Consider the following 17,762-nt stretch of genomic DNA (forward strand, 5'->3'; position numbering starts at 1 on the left):
GACACCGAAGGGATTGCTGGAGGCATTAGTAATGATCTTCTTGGAATCATTAGCTTCTGGAATACTTCTAGAGGACAAGAAAATTGCCACTGTCACTTCACTCTTTAAGAAGGGAAGGAACCAGAAGAAAGGAAATTATGGGCCAGTTAGCTTAACATCAGTGCTTGGGTAGATGTTGGAGTCCATTATTAAGAATGAGGTTTCAGGGTACCTCTAGGCACATGGTAAAGTAAGCAAAAGTCAGCATGGTTTCCTTAAGAGAAAATCTTGCTGGACAAATCTGTTGGAATTCTCTGAGGATATAATGGGACAGACAAAGTTGAGTCAGTAGACGTTATGTAGTTGGATATTCATAACAAGGTGCCACGCATGAGGCTGCTAATCAAGATAAGAGCCTATGGTATTACAGGAAAGATACTAGCATGAATAAAAGATAGGCTGATTAGCAGGAGGAAACGAGTTGGAATAAAGGGGCAAATTCTGCTTGGCTGCTGGTGACAAGAGCCAACCACTGGGATCAGTTATTGGGACCTTTTCTTTTCACATTACATGTCAACGAATTGGATGACAGAATTAATGACTCTGCAGCCAATTTTGCAGACAATACAAAGATAGGTGGTGTTGAAGAAGCAAGGATTCTGCAAAAGGACTTGCACAGATTGGGAGAATGGGAAAAGAAGTGGCAGATAGAATATTAGTTTAGGGAAGTGTATGAAAATACACTTTGGATGAAGAAATAAGGGCACAGATAATTTTCTAAATGAGGAGAAAATTCAAAAGTTAGGGGTGCAAAGTGACTTGGGAATCCTTTCGCAGGATTTTCTAAATGTTAACCTGCCGGTTCACAAGATCACAAGACAAAGGAGCAGAAGTAGGCCATTAGGCCCTTTGAGTCTGCTCTGTCACTGCACCATGAGCTAAACTATTCTCCCATCTAGTTCCAATTTTTGGCTTTTTCCCCATATCCCTTGATACCCTGACTAATTTGATACATATCAATCTCCTCTTAAAACACCCTCAATGATTGTATGTGGTACCGAATTCCATAAATCCACGACCCTCTGGCTAAAAAGATTCTCATCTCTGTTTTAAATGAGTACCCTCTAATTCTAAGACTGTGGCCTCCTGACCTGGACTCACCCACCAAGGGAAACAGCATTTCCACATCTACTCTGTCCAACATTCAAAATGTTTCTATGAGATTCCCTCTCATTCTTCTATACTATAATGAATACAGTCCAAGAGCCGACAAACGCTCCTCAAATGTTAGCCCCTGCATTCCAGAAATCATCCTCGTAAATCTTCTCTGAACTCTCTCCAACATCGGTACATCCGTTCTAAGATAAGGGCCCAAAACGGCACACAGTATTCCAAATGAGGGCTCACCAGTGCCCCACAGAGCCACATCAACACCTCCTTACTCTTATACACTATTCCTCTTGAAATGAATGCCAACATAGCATTCGCTTTCTTTACTGCCAATCCAACCTGGTGGTTAACCTTTAGGGTATCTATCCAGCACGAGGACCCTCTGTCCCTTTGCACTTCTGATGTTTTGAATTTTCTCCCCATCTAAATAAAAATCTGCATGATTATTTCTTCTTCCAAAATGTACAACCGTACATTTTTCAACATTGTATCTCATCTGCCATTTCTTTGCCCACTCTCCTAAACTGACCAAGTTCTCTGCAACCTTTCCATTTCTTCAACACTTCCTGCTCCTCCACCTATCTTGGTGTCATCTGCAAATTTAGCCACAAAACCATTTAATCCATAATCTAAATCATCGATATACAGTGTAAAAAGAAGTGGCCCCAACACCAACCCCTGGGTTGAGTCAGTGGTAACAAAGGCAAATGCAATGTTAAGATTAATTGTGAGAGGACGAGAACATAAGAGCAAGGGCGTGATGCTGAGACTTTATAAAGCAATGGAATATTGGAATTCCACTTGGAATATTGTGAGAAGCTTTGAACCCCTTATCTAAGGAAGGATGTGCTGGCATTGGACAGGGTCCAGAGGAGGTTCACAAGACTGATTCTGGGGAAGAAAGGGTTAATATAAGAGGAGCATTTGATGGCTGTGGGCCTGTACTCACTAGAGCTTAGAAAAATGAGGGGGGAACCTCACAGAAACCTATTGAATATTGACAGAGTGGATGTGGAGAGGATGTTGCTATAGTGGGCGAGTCTAGGATCAGAGGACACAGTCTCAGAATAAAAGGATATCCTTTTAGAACAGATATGAGAAGGTACTTCTTTAGCCAGAGGGTGGTGAATCTGTGTAATTCACTGACACATATGGCCATGGAGGACAGGTCATTGCGTCTATTTAAAGCAGATGTTGATAGGTTCTTGGTAACAGGGAGAAAGCAGGAGAATGGGCTTGAAAGGGGCTATAAATCAGCCATGATGGAATGGCAGAGCAGACTCAATGAACCAAGTGGCCTAATTCTGCTCCTATTTCTTATGGTCTTATATAAGTCTATTAATTTGCAACATGCTCAATGGACAATGGACAATGGACAATGGACAATAAATTAGCACCAAATTTTTTGGTGTTCACCTGATGGAGTATCTCACCTGGTCCCTCAACACCAGCTCCATAGCAAAGAAAGACCAGCAGCATCTCTACTTTTTGCAAAGGCTGAGGAAAGTCCATCTCCCACCCTCCATCCTCATCACATTCTACAGGGGTTGTATTGAGAGCATCCTGAGCAGCTGCATCACTGCCTGGTTCGGAAATTGCATAATCTCGGATCGCAAGACCCTGCAGCGGATAGTGAGGTCAGCTGGGAAGATCATCGGGGTCTCTCTTCCCGCCATCATGGACATTTACACTACACGCTGCATCCGAAAAGGAAACAGCATTATGAAGGACCCCATGCACCCCTCATACAATCTCTTCTCCCTCCTGCCGTCTGGGAAATGGCTCCGAAGCATTCGGGTTCTCACGACCAGACTATATAACAGTTTCTTCCCCCAAGCTATCAGACTCCTCAATACCCGAAGCCTGGACTGACACCTTGCCCTACTGTCCTGTTTATTATTTATTCTAATGCCTGCACTGTTTATATAGTCCAGTGTAGGTCTGTAGTCTAGTATAGCTTTCTCTGTGTTTTTTTTTATTACGTAGTTCAGTCTAGTTTTTAGTACTGTGTCATGTAAACCATGGTCCTGAAAAACGTTGTCTCATTTTTACTATGCACTGTACCAGCAGTTATGGTTGAAATGACAATAAAAGTTGACTTGACTTGAAGACACATTTTGAGCTATTTTCTTTAAACGTAGTGTTTAATCTTTTAGATTTTTAATTAGATTGTGCAATCAAAACACCTAGTCAATACTCTGTCTTGCTGCTGCCATCAGGAAGGATGTACAGGAGCCTGAAGACTCACACCACCAAGTTCAGGAACAGTTATTACCCCTCAACAATCAGACTATGGAATCAATGGGGATAACTTAACTCACCCCAATACTCAAATGTTTCCACAACCCATGGGCTCACTTTCAAGGAATCTTCATCTCATGTTATCGATATTTATTGCTTACTTATTTATTTTCTTTTTGTAAAATGAAGGATCTCAGCCCAAAACATCATTATTTACTCTTTTCCATGGATGCTGCCTAGCCTGCTGAGTTCCTCCAGCATTTTGTGTGTGTTGCATTAGAACATTTCTGTTATGAGGGGACACTGGGCAAGGTGGGTTTGTTTTCCATGAAGAAGACAAGGCTGATAGAGGTGCACAGATTCAAAGAGTAATAGAAGGCAGAATCAGACTCTTCAGCCCAACTAGTCCATGATAACCACAGCATCCTCTTTGCTAGTCCCAGTGGTCCTTGTCTGTCTCATAGCTTACCAAATTCCACCCCTCCATTTACCTATACAAGTACCTCTTAAATGTTGCAACTATACGTGTTGTGACCGCTTCCTCTGACAGATCATTCCATAGACTCACTACTCTCTATGGGAAGAAGTTACCTGCAAGGTCTCTTTTAATCTCTCCTCTCTTAACTTGTACTGTGCCCTTCAGTTTTGGACTACCCAATCCTGGGGAACAGTCTATAATCACCCATCTTATCCATACCCTTCATAATTTTATAAACTTCTGTAAGATCACCCTCATTCTCCTGTGCTCTGGGGGATAAAGGTACCACTTCTCTCTATAATTCAAGACCTCTAAAACAGGCAGCATCTTTGTAAATCTCTTCTGCACCCTCTCCAGTTTGACAATATCTTTCCTATATAGGATAACCAAAATTGTACACAGTACTTAATGTGTGAACTTATTAATGACTTACATAACTGTCATCATGACTTTCATCCTAAATTCCATGCCCTGTCTGATGAAAGCCAGCATGCTAAAGGCCTTCTTCACCACCATATTTACTTGTATGGCTGCTTTCCGCAAACTGTGCACTTGCAATCACAGGTCCCTCTGTTTCACAACACTCACTAGAGCCTTACTTTCCCTGTCCTACTCTGGTTTGACTGTCCAAAATGCATCATCTAATGCTTATCTAAGTTGAAATCTATTTCCCATTCTTTAGCCCATCTCCTCAACCGATTTTCTTGCAATTCATTGCAACCTGCTTCACAATCAATAAGGCACCCTAATTTAGTATCAGCAAACTTACTAATTTTGCAATATATAGCACTGTGCAAAAGTCCTAGGCACATATATATATAGCGAGGATTCAGAATAGGAAAGGGGTAAGGAGCGAGGGAAGGAGCGAAAAGCACCAGAGAGACATTCTGTAATGATCAATAAACCAATTGTTTGGAATCAAATGCTTTGCCTGGTGTTCCAGGACAACGTACGTCTGTACCCTCGACATCCCCTGACCCTGGTACTCCTCTGCCACTTGTTCCACATTCCTTCCTCAGTGCTCACTTCTTGCCATCTCAACGTCCCTGGCTCCCACCAGATTTACAAACTTGCTCTCCATGTTGACAAATGCAGTACTGTGCAAATGTCTAAAGTGCCCTAGCCATATACATGTGTCTAAGGCTTATATACAGGGCTCTATATTTCACCTCAATATCATTTCCATAAATAAGGAATATCAAAGGTCCCAACAATGAAGCCTTGGGACACCCAAATTGTCACACATCACCAGTGGGAAGACTAATGTTCAGCCATCATGCTCTGCTTCCAATCACTGAGCCAATTCTCAATCCACCTCAGCAGATTCCCTTGAATCATACGCGACCTAACCTTCCAGATCAATCTATTATGCAATACCTTGCCAAAGGCCTCGCTAAAGTCCAGATAGGTAGCATCCACAGTCTTTATCTATCCTCTCAGTTACCCCTTCAAAAATCTCCAAATGATTCATCAGACATAACCTCCCATGCACAAAACCATGCTGACAATTCCCGATTAGGATAGAATCATGGTAGGAAATTTCCAACATTGCAGAGGTATTTAAAGCAGGAAAGCATAGGTTTAGTTAGAGGATTTATTGGAGTTCTGAGAAACCGGGAGCAAACACACTACCTAAGTACATGGAATTTGTGGATGGTGCTGTTCCTACATAGCTGTAACTCTCATCCTTCTGCAGGAGTAGTGACAATGGACCCCAATGATTTTAAAAGAAGTGCAGGGAACTTAGCTAGTTTAAAAGAAAACAGAGACTCTGTGTTTAAATGAGTTTGGAAAACAGGACCACAGTATAATTAAAGGGACAGGGATGCTGTACCAGCTGCATGTCCAATTAGGATATGAGACAGTTACTATCAGTGTTGAAGCTGTATATTTGGGAAAGTTTTCAAAGAAACATTTGTGAATTACTGTATTTTGCATATGATGCACACTGGAGCCTGGTGCACTGATAATAGAAATGAATGCTTGAGGTGAATATTGGGTGCTCATCATTGGTGATGATTAGTCCTCAGTGTTGTTGAGTTTCAATAGTGTTGATGGAGCATCATTCAATCAGGCAATCTTATTTCTAAACCCAAATAATTCATATTTTAATGCAATTTTTTTGATTGTTAAAAGTAAATCTTTAGCTAAGTTTTAAGATGAACAATTTATCTTTATATAACAATAGGTAGAATATTTAAAAATATTGAAACAATATTTAAAATACATCAACTATGAATAATTTTCAAGAAAAAAGAAACTGTTCCACTTACAACAATTGAGCTAGGCACTTCACGTAAGGAATATTCTGCCTTGTTTGGTAGTGGCAGATTACCAATAAGTTCATAGACAGCTTGGTAAGATGAGAGTAAGTTTGCCAGAGCTAGGAATGACTTAAAAGAAAGAAAAATTATGCAAATATTCATAAAATTTTAAATAACATTTCTTACCAATATGCAAGAAAAATACTCCTGGCTGAAAACAGAAATTCAGAAAAATAACTGTATAGCCACACTTCACATTAAAGTACTCTACTGTGACAACATTTTCTGTAATTAAAGTAAACTAATGTATGGCAATTGCAAGTGCAATACAAGCCAGAGGATGTTATAATCATTGTACAAGGACATAATATATTTAATTAACTGCAAATCTGTTACCCTAAGTGTCTCAAGTTGTTGTTTTAGCTATGACTATATCCCATAAGACCATAAAGTATAGGAACAGAATTAGGTTATTTGGCCCATCAAGTTTGCTCCACCATTTCATCATGGTTGATCCATTTTTCCTCTCAGCCCCAATCTCCTCCCTTCCCCCCCCCCCCATATCCTTTCATGCCAAGAGCAATCAAGAATCTATCAACCTCTGTCTTAACTATACATACAGATTTGGCCTTCACAGCTGCTTGTGGCAACAAATTCCATAGATTCACCACTATCTGGCTAAAGAAGTTCCTTCGTACCTGGATTCTAAAAGGACACCTCTCTATTCTGAGGCTGTGTACTCTGTTAGACTCCCCCACTATAGGAAACATCCTTCCCACATCCATTCTATCAAGGCCTTTCACCATTTGAAAGGTTTTAATTAGGTAACTCCCTTTCTTCTGAATTCCAGTGAATACAAGCTCAGAGCCATCAAACACTCTTCATGTGAAAAGATGTTCATTTTCGTGAACGTCCTTTGAACCTTCTCCAGTTTCAGCACATACTTTCTAAGATAAGGGGCCCAATACTGCTCATAATACTCCAAAGGAGGCCCTTCCAGTGCTTTATAAAGTATCAACTTACATGCTTGTTTAATATTCTAGTCCACTTGAAATTAATGCTAACATCGCATTTGCCTTCCTCACCATAGACTCAACTTGCAAATTAACCTTCGGAGAATCCTGCACGAGTACTCCCTAGTCCCTTTGTGCCTCAGATTTCTGTAGTTTCTCTCCATTTATAACACTTTCATTTCTTCTACCAAAGTACATGAGTATTCCATCTGTCACTTCTTTGCCCATTCTCCTAAACTGCCTAAGTCCTTCTGTAACCTCTCTACTTCCTCAAAACCACCTGCCCTTCCATCTATTTTTGTATCATTTGCAAACTTTTCAACAAATCCATCCATACCATTATCCAAACCACTGACATATAACATGAAAAGAATCAGTTCAACACAGACCCAGTGGAACACCACTCGTCACCGGCAGCCAACAAGGCTCCCTTTTTTCTCACACTTTGTCTCCTGCCAATTTATCTTTGCTACAGTCTTTCCTGTAATACCATGGGTTCATTGCTTGTTAAGCAGCCACATGTGTGGCACATTGTCAAAGGCCTTCTGAAAATCCAAGTACACAACAACAACCAGTTCTCCTTTGTCTATCCTGCTTGTTATTTAGAAACATAGAAAACCTAAAGCATAATACAGGCCCTTCAGTCCACAAAGTTGTGCTGAACATGTCCATGCCTTAGAAATTACTAGACTTCCCCATAGCCCTCTATTTTTCTAAGCTCCACGTATCTATCTAAAAGTCTCTTAAAAGACCCTATCGTATCCGCCTTCACCACCATTGCCGACAGCCCATTCCACGCACTCACCACTCTCTGAGTAAAAAACTTACCCCTGACATCTCCTCTGTACCTATTCCCCAGCACCTTAAACATGTGTCCTCTTGTGGCAACCGTTTCAGCCCTGGGAAAAAGCCTCCGGCTGTCCACACGATCAATGCCTCTCATCATCTTGTACACCTCTCCAGGTCACCTCTCATCCTCGGTTGCTCCAAGGAGAAGAGGCTGAGTTCACTCAACCTATTCTCATAAGGCATGCTCCCCAATCCAGGCAACATCCTTGTAAATCTCCTCTGCACCCTTTCTATGCCTTCCACATCCTTCCTGTAGTGAGGTGACCAGAACTGAGCACAGTACTCCAAGTGGAGTCTGACCAGGGTACTACATAGCTGCAACATTACCTCTCAGCTCCTAAGTTCAATTCCATGATTAATGAAGGCCAATACACTGTATGGCTTCTTAAATACAGCGTCAACCTGCGCTGCTGCTTTGAGCATCCTATGGACTTGGACCCCAAGAAACCTCTGATCCTCCACACTGCCAAGAGTCTTACCATTAATACTATATTCTGCCACCATATTTGACCTACCAAAATGAGCTACTTTACACTTATCTGGGTTGAACTCCATCTGTCACCTCTCAGCCCAGTTTTGCAACCTATCAATGTCTCACTGTAACATCTGTCAGCCCTCCACACTATCCAAAACACCTCCAACCTTTGTGTCATCAGCAAACTTACTAACCCATCTCTGCACTTCCTCATCCAGGTCATTTATAAAAAACCACAAAGAGTAGGGGTCCCAGTACAGATCCCTGAGGAACACCACTGGTCACCGACCTCCATGCAGAATATGACCCGCCTATAACCACTCTTTGCCTTCTGTGGGCAAGCCAGTTCTGGATCCACAAAGCAATATTCCCTTGGATCCCATGCTTCCTTACTTTCTCAATAAGCCTTGTATGGGGCACCTATCAAATGCCTTGCTGAAATCCATATACACTACAGCTACCACTCTTCCTTCATCAATGTGTTTAGTCACATCCTCAAAAAATTCAATCAGGCTCATAAGGCACAACCTGCCCTTGACAAAGCCACGCTGAATATTCCAAATCATATTATGCCTCTCCAAATGTTCATAAATCCTGCCTCTCAGGATCTCCTCCATCAATTTACCAACCACTGAGGTCATATTTCCTGGGCTAACTCTACTCCCCTTCTTGAATAAGGGAACAACATCTGCAACCCTCCAATCCTCCGGAACCTCTCCCGCCCCCCATTGTTGACTCAAAGATCATTGCCAGAGGCTCAGCATTCTCCTCCCTCACCTCCCACAATAGACTGAGGTACATCTCATCCGGTCCCAGCAACAAATCCAACTTGATGGTTTCTGATCACAGCACCAGGCTCTGTGCCAGAGACCCCATCACATTGTCATTCCCTGTGCCCCACTCCTGATAGGTTGTCCCCCTCAATTGTATCTAAAGTTGTATACTTATTATTGAGGGGAATGGCCACAAGTGTAATGCACTGGCTATGAATTTCCCTTCCTTCTGCTGACAGTCACTCAGTTACCTGTCACCTGCAATCTAGGGTTGATTATCTCCCTGTAGTTCCTATCTATCATCTCCTCATTCTCCAGTTTGACTCAAAGGTTATTGAGCTGCATCTCCAGTTCCTTAATACATTCTCTCAGGAGCTGCAACTCAGTGCACTTGGTGCAGATGTGTTCACCTCCAGTCTCCCAGACTTCCCACATTCTACACACAGGACAAAACACTGCCCCTGGAGCCATTCTCACTAAACTATTATTCCCTAACAGATGAGGAATGAACAAATAAGAACAGAGAGAGAATAACTTATAAGACACTTTACCTCAGCCAAGTCTGATCTCGCCTTAGCCTGATGATCCAAAGCCACTCTAAAGACTGGCATAGTCCAAAGGATGGCCGCTCTGCTTGCACTCTATTTTTATTGGCCCTTTCTAATAATTCCTTCTTGTTGATTGGTCACTCCTCATCTCAGAGAAACTGCTGTGAAGCACTGCACGCATTCAATGTCGATCACAGCCCTGAATAAAAGTTAGCTCTTTTACACATCCACAACGTTGATTGTCCAACTCAGAAAAAACTGACGCGAAACTCTGCTTTTTAAATCTTGAATGCAGACCTGACTGAAAGGAAGCTCTTTTTACGCACTGCTGATTGGTCACTCCTCAACTCAGAGAAGTTCCCACTTGAATCAAAAGGATGACAGCTCAAAATTCATTCTATCGCAACTACATATTACATCAGTCAACTTTTTTTGCTATGGTGAGGAAACACAATGTTGTCCTTTAATAACTACATTAGACAAAAGATCCTGTCAGCTCTCTGGTGAGTCCATATGACTTAGTTAAAAGATATATAACCATATAACAATTACAGTACGGAAACAGGCCATCTTGGCCCTTCTAGTCCGTGCCGACACTTACACTCAGCTAGTCCCAGTGGCCCACACTCAGCCCATAACCCTCCATTCCTTTCCTGTCCATATACCTATCCAATTTTACTTTAAATGACAATACCAACCCTTCCTCTACCACTTCTACTGGAAGCTCATTCCACACAGCTACCACTCTCTGAGTAAAGAAATCCCCCCTCGTGCTACCCTTAAACTTTTGCCCCCTAACTCTCAAATCATGTCCTCTTGTTTGAATCTCCCCTACTCTCAATGGAAAAAGCCTATCCATGTCAACTCGATCTATCCCCCTCATTATTTTTAATACCTTTATTGTCCCCCCCCTCAACCTTCTACGCTCCAAAGAATAAAGACCTAACTTGTTCAGCCTTTCCCTGTAACTTAGGTGCTGAAACCCAGATAACATTCTAGTAAATCTTCTCTGTACTCTCTCTATTTTGTTGATAACTTTCCTATAATTCGGTGACCAGAACTGTACACAATACTCCAAATTCGGCCTTACTAATGCCTTGTACAATTTTAACATTACATCCCAACTCCTATACTCAATGCTCTGATTTATAAAGGACAGCTTACCAAAAGCTTTCTTCACCACCCTATCCACATGAGATTCCACCTTCAGGGAACTACGCACCATTATTCCTAGATCACTCTGTTCTACTGCATTCTTCAATGCCCTACTATTTACCATGTATGTCCTATTTGGATTATTCCTACCAAAATGTAGCACCTCACATTTATCAGCATTAAACTCCATCTGCCTATCCTTCTCCATAATTATATTGAAACTAATGGTATTGTGATCACTGGACCGGAAGTGCTCCCCAACACATACATCCATCACTTGATCAATCTCATTCCCTAACAGGAGATCCAATACTGCCCCTTCTCTAGTCGGTACCTCTATGTATTGCTGCAAAAAACTATCCTGCACACATTTTACAAACTCCAAACCATCCAGCCCTTTTACAGAATGGGCTTCCCAGTTTATGTGTGAAAAATTAAAATCTCCCACAATCACAACCTTGTGCTTACTACAAATATCTGCTATCTCCTTACAAAGTTACTCCTCCAATTCTCCAATTTGTTTTGTATGTAGAAACAAAAGGAGTTCCTTCATATTTATCTTTGAACCAAAAAGAGAGCAGTATTATAGATTTCAGTAAGGCATTTGATAAGGTTCCCCATGCAAGGCTCATTCAGAAAGTAAGGAGGCATGGGACCTTGCTTTGTGTATTCAGAATTGGCCTGCCCACAGAAGGCAAATAGTGGCTGTAGATGGATCATATTCTGCATGGAGGTCGGTGACCAGTGGTGTGCCTCAAGGATCTGTTCTGGGACCCCTCCTCTTTATGATTTTTAAACATGACATGGATGAAGAAGTAGAAGGGTGGGTTAGTAAGTTTGTTGATGACACAAAAGTTGAGAGTGTTGTGGATTGTTTCCAGGGTTGTCAGAGGTTACAGCAGGACATCAATAGAATGCAGAACTGAGCTGAGAAGTGACACATGGAGTTCAACAGAGATAAGTGTGAAGTGGTTTATTTCGGTAGGTCCAATTTGAAGGCAGAAAATAATATTAATGGTAAGACTCTTGGCAGCGTGCAGGATCAGAGAGATCTTCGGGTCCATATCCACTGGACACTCAAAGCTGATGTGCAGGCTGACAGTGCTGTTAAAAAGGCAGATAGTGTGTTGGCCTTAGGTGGGATTGATGAAGAGCCATGAGGTAATGTTACAGCTATATAAGGTTGTAGATCCCACTTGGAGTACTGTGTTCAGTTCTGGTCACTACAGGAAGGATGTGGATATTATAGAGAGTGCAGAGAAGATTTACAAGGATATTGCCCAGATTGCAGAGTGTGCTTTATGAGAATAGGTTGAGTGAACTTTACCTTTTTTCCTTGGAGCGATGGAGGATAAGAGGTGACTTAAGAGAGGTGTATAAGGTGATGAGAGGCATTGATCGTGTGGATAGCCAGAGGCTTTTTCCCAGGGCTGAAATGGCCAACACGAAGGGGCATAGTTTTAAGGTGCTGGTAGTAGTTGCAGGGGGATGTCAGAGTTAAGTTTTTCACACAGAGAGTGGTGGGAGCATGGAATACACTGCCAGTGACAATGGGAGAGGCATTACCAGAAGTTTGAGAAATTGATGTTTATGCCATCAGGTCAGAGGCCTCCTGAACAGAATATAAGGTGTTGTTCCTCCAGCCAAAGTGTGGCCTCATCACAACAGTGGAGGAGGCCATGAATGGACATACCGGAATGGGAATGGGAAGCAAAATTAAAATGAGTGGCCACTGGGAGATCCCGCTTTTTCTGGTGGAGGGAGTGTAGATGCTTAGTGAAGCAGTCTCCCAATCTACATTGGGTCTCACCGATATACAGGAGGCTACACCAGGAGCATCAAACACAGTATATGATCCCAACAGACTTAAAGGTGAAGTGTCGCCTCATCAGGAAGGACTGTTTAGGGTCCTGAATGGTAGTGAGGGAAGAGGTGTAGGAGAGGGTGTAGCACTTGTTCCGCTTGCAAGGATAAGGGCTAGGAGGGAGATCAGTGGGGGAGAGATGAATGGACAAGGGAATCACAAAGGGAGCAATCCCTACAGATATCAGAAAGTAGGGGGAGGGAAAGATGTGCTTGATGACGGGATCCTTTTGGAGGTGATGGAAGTTTCAGAGAATTACGTGCTTAATGTGGGGGGGGGGGGGTGGAGTGGTAGGTGAGGTCAAGAGGAACCCTATTCCTGGTAGGGTGATGGGAAGATGGGGTAAGAGCAGATGTGCATGAAATGGAAGAGATGTGGTTAAGGGCAGCATTGATGGTGGAGGAAGGGATGTCACTTTCTTTGAAAAAGAAGGCTATTTTCTTCGGTCTAGAATGAAAAGCCTCATCCTGAGAGCAGATGCAGTGGAGACAGAGAAATGGAGAGGAGGGGATGGCCTTTCTACAAGTAGCAGGGTGGGACAAGGTACAGTCCAGGTAGCTGTGAGAGTCTATGGGTTTATAATAGACATCAGTGGATAAATTGTCTCCGGAGACAGAGACAGTGAGACTAAGAAAGGGAAGGGAGGTGTCAGAAATGTAGCTGAATAGACCAGGTGAATTTGAGGGCGGGATGGAAGTTGGAGGCAAAGTGGATGAAATCAACAAGTTTAGCACAAGTGCAGGAAGCTGCACCAATGCAGTTGTCGATGTAGCACAGGAAAAGTACAGGACAGTCAACAGTGTAGGCTAAGAACATAGATTGTTCCACGTAGCCGACAAACAGGCAGGTCTAGCTGGGAGCCAAGTGAGCGCCCATGGCTACACTTTTTGTTTGAAGTAAGAGGGAGGGACCAAAGGAGAAATTATTTAGAGCGAGGACAAGTTCTGCTAGGCAGAAGAGAGTAGTGTTGGAGTGGAACTGGTTAGGTCTGGTGTCCAGAAAAAAACCCAGAGAGCTTTGAGGCCTTCCTGGTGGGGGATGGAGGTGTAAAGGGACTGGACATCCATAGTGAAAATAAGATGATGGGGGCCAGGGAACCTGAAATCCTTGAAAAGATCAAGAGCATGTGAGGTAGTTAATATAATTTTTGTGTTACCTTACTATGTATGACTCTTAATCAGGATGGTTCAGTACTCCGGTTACTTTAGGAACCTACATTTAAATTCACCATAGGTCAGTGAACCAGAAATCTTATCTGTAACACCTTTATCCTCCACTGTGTTACTGCTTTACTTTGTACTACCTCAGTTGATCTGTATGAATGGTACATAAGACATTTTTCACTGCACTTCAGTACATAATAATCTGATTTACTAATTTACCAATAAGTGGTAACAGAAGCTGTTTGTGAAATAATCACTTTAATTCATATAGCAGAAAATTTTGCTGATCTAGAATTTCTAATTTGAGAGATGGGTGAATTCCTGTTAGGATGTAAAAAACCAGAAAAGCAAAATGCTTATTTGTCAAGAGGGCACACCAGGACTTAAGAAAAATAAACAGGAGTAGACCACTTGGCCCCTCATACCTGCTCTCCCACTCAATAAGAAAATGGCTAATCATTTATCTTTATACCATTTTTACCACTCACCCTACATCACTTAATAGTCTCAATCTAGCGTTTCTGTCTTGAATATATTCAAAAGACTAACTATTGCTTAATGAGAAGATTTTTCATCTCAATCCTCAATGCTGATACCTTAAAGATGGTGACACTTGGCTCTAAACATCCTAGCCAGAAGAAATAACATTTTGGCAACTAACCGATCATGTTTAGTAGGAATTTTGTATGCTGCAACTCTCAGCAATCAGTGGGCAGGTTTACTCAGGTCCCTTTGAAAACTTAATGCCAAGTGGAAAAAATATTCTGTTTTTATCCTTTTTCTGCCAATATGGATGAAGTCCCATTTTTTCCCCACATTTTATTTCCCATTTTTTACCCTTTCACTTAACCTGGCTCAGATCCCCCAAAATTATCTTCACAATTCACACTGCCACTCAGATTGGTCAAAACACAAATTTGGATATTTTATACCTTGATTTAGATTGTGAAAAGGTGGGCCCCTGTGCTGATGTCTGGTGCCCCGGTAGTCATGATCTCTCAACCAAAAATTATGTATTTATTCTTATTCTGTTTTCTGTCTTATTAGCAATCCTCTATCTGCATCAGTATTTTACGCCTAGTCTCATATGCTCCAATAGTCTCTTTAATTCACATCTTATCAAAAGTCTTCTGAAACTGTAAATCCAACTCATTCATTGGTTCCTTTTTATTACTATTCTAGTTACAAATCAAAAACTTCTCAATTTGCCAAATACAAATCTCTGCTATCCTATTATTATTTTCTAAGTGTCTCATTCCACTATAGAAGATTATAGCATTATCTCTATTACTGTTTTTCTTTTTATTTTTTTCTCTTTCATCTTCATTTCATAAGCAGTGGACTTACATTTTGGTCTGTGGGGATCTGTCGAAGGATCAAAGTAATTTGGAAGAATACAGTCTGTGCACCAATGATCTCTGTCACCACCCCTTTTAAAACTATAGGATTGAGGTAATCAGGATTTATTAATTTACAGTCTCATTAATTTAATCACTACTATTTATTTTAATATTGATAATTTCCTTTAGCTCCTCATTCACTCTGCATCTGTTGTTGCTCACTATTTCCAGGCATATTTAACTCTATTCGAAGACAGAGAGAGCTTTGCACCAGTCGGGGAGAAGAGTTTGAAAAAGGAGTGTTTCGCGGGGCTCGGAGCTTTAGAATAGTGGTTATGCCTGCGAGGCCAGTGTTCTGTTCTGGGTATCAGATGTGGGATGTCTGGGAGACTTCCAGCCTCCTTGATGACTACATCTGTGCCAGATGCATCAAGCTGCAGCATGAGCTAGGGAACTGGAGCTGCAGCTCGATGACCTTCAGCTTGTTGGAGTGAGGAGGTGACCGACATGAGCTACAGGCAAGTAGTCACCCCTGGGCCCCAGGAGACAGAAAAGCAGGTGACCGTCAGGAGAGGGAAGGGAGGGTGTCAGGTAGTGGAGAGCACCCCTGTGGGTGTCTCCCTTAACAGTAAGTACTCCCATTTTGAGTACATTTGTGGAGGGGGGGGACCTATCTGGGTGAAGCAACAGTGGCTGTGTCTGGCCCTGTGGCTCAGAAGGGTAGGGAGTGGAAGAGGAGGGCAGCGGTAATAGGGGACTCTATAGTTAGGGGGAACATATAGGATTCTGTAGATGCAAAAAAGAAACAAGGATGGTAGTTTGTCTGCCAGGTGCCAGGGTTCGTGATGTTTCTCAGCGAGTCTACAAAATCCAGAAATGGGAGGGTGAGCAGCCACAGGTCGTGGTACATACTGGTACCAACGACACAGGTAGAAAAAGGGCCAAGGTCCTGAAAGCAGAATACAATGAGTTAAGAAGGAAGCTGAGAAGCAAGACCTCAAAGGTGGTAATCTTGGGATTGCTGCCTGTGCCACACAATAGTGAGTATAGGAATAGAATAAGGCAGAGGATAAATGTGTGGCTAAAGGATTGAAGTAGAGGGCAGGGATTCAGATTTTTGGATCATTAGGACCTCTTTTGGGGCAGGTGTGATGGTCCCCTCACTACAGGAAGGATGTGGATACTATAGAGAGAGTGCAGAGGAGATTTACAAGGATATTGCCTAGATTGGCGAGTGTACCTTATGAGAATAGGTTGAGTATACTTGGCCTTTTCTCCTTGGAGTGATGGAGGATGATAAAGGGGTATAAGATGATGAGGGGCATTGATCATATGGATAGCCAGAGTCTTTTTCCCAGGGATGAAATGGCTAACATGATGGGCATAGTTTTAAGATGCTTGGAAATAGATACCAAGAGGATGTCAGGAGTAAGATTTTCACATAGAGAGTGGTGGGTGCATGGAACACACTGCTGGCGGCAGAGGTGGAAGCGGATACTATAGGGTCTTTTAAGAGCCATTTAGATAGGTACATAGAGCTTAGAAAAAAAAGAGGGATATTCGCTAGGGAAATTCTATGCAGTTTCTAGAGTAGGTTACACGGTCGGCACAACATTGTGGGCCGAAGGGCTGTAAATTTGTACATTCTATGTTCTATTTTATCTAGCCTTGGAGAATTAAAATCAACAGGGATCACCTGGTAAGCATTTTATTGCACAAATACAACTGTGTTGGTTAAAATCCAGACATCTGTTTTAAACTTTTGCTATTACCTTCTGACAGCTTCGGTCTATGGGCTCCACTGGAGTTGGTTTAGGATTGATCATTCTAACATCATCTCTTCCACACTCCAAAACTGACCACATTTCCATTACAAGTGCTTTGATGAACCCTAACAGCAAAAATAGATTACATTTCTCTGTTAAAATATGACATACAAAAAAATTGAGAATTGCAATTAACTATGCTGATTAATCAGATATTCCATATCAAATGTTCTGTCAAGATAGATATTACTTACTACCTCACATATTCATACATCCTGTAGCTAAGACTGGTAATACTACTAATGAAAGCACACATTTTTCAAAAGAGTTTAAATGCAATGTCATGAAAAGAAGTACGACTAACATGTAAGTTACATTTATTTAAGCTGGGTATTACATTATATTATAAACCTTCACTCAGTAGTATTGGTTTTGGGATAACTGGAAACTTGGGATAAATATGGGAGTAGAAAACTCTGACATGGACAATAAACCAGAAAATGATGAAATACTGTACTTACTAAGTAGTACCCTAAAGAAGGACATAAATGCTAAAGATCAGGTCAGTGACCTCTTATCAGAATATTTTATTAATCAATACAATATACACTATCTCTCTGGATTCTAAAGAAAGATCAAAACCTACATACCTACAAAATTTTGGTATACAAAACTATGAGAGGT

At 41.7% G+C, this 17,762-nt stretch overlaps 1 protein-coding gene across 4 annotated transcripts in view; it reads right to left on the reverse strand.

Annotated features, from left to right (window-relative positions):
- Nucleotides 1-17,762, reverse strand: part of tbc1d32 (TBC1 domain family, member 32) — a 210,966-nt gene that overhangs the window by 76,682 nt on the left and 116,522 nt on the right. For all 4 annotated transcript variants that reach the window (XM_059981480.1, XM_059981481.1, XM_059981478.1 and 1 more), the window contains 2 exons: nucleotides 17,085-17,203; nucleotides 6,142-6,261 (listed from right to left, as the gene is read on the reverse strand). In XM_059981480.1, the coding sequence (XP_059837463.1) occupies nucleotides 6,142-6,261; nucleotides 17,085-17,203 (239 nt within the window). The remainder of the gene's footprint in view (nucleotides 1-6,141; nucleotides 6,262-17,084; nucleotides 17,204-17,762) is intronic.

This window comes from Hypanus sabinus, chromosome 10 (assembly GCF_030144855.1).
Source record: "Hypanus sabinus isolate sHypSab1 chromosome 10, sHypSab1.hap1, whole genome shotgun sequence".
Lineage (NCBI taxonomy): Eukaryota > Metazoa > Chordata > Chondrichthyes > Myliobatiformes > Dasyatidae > Hypanus > Hypanus sabinus.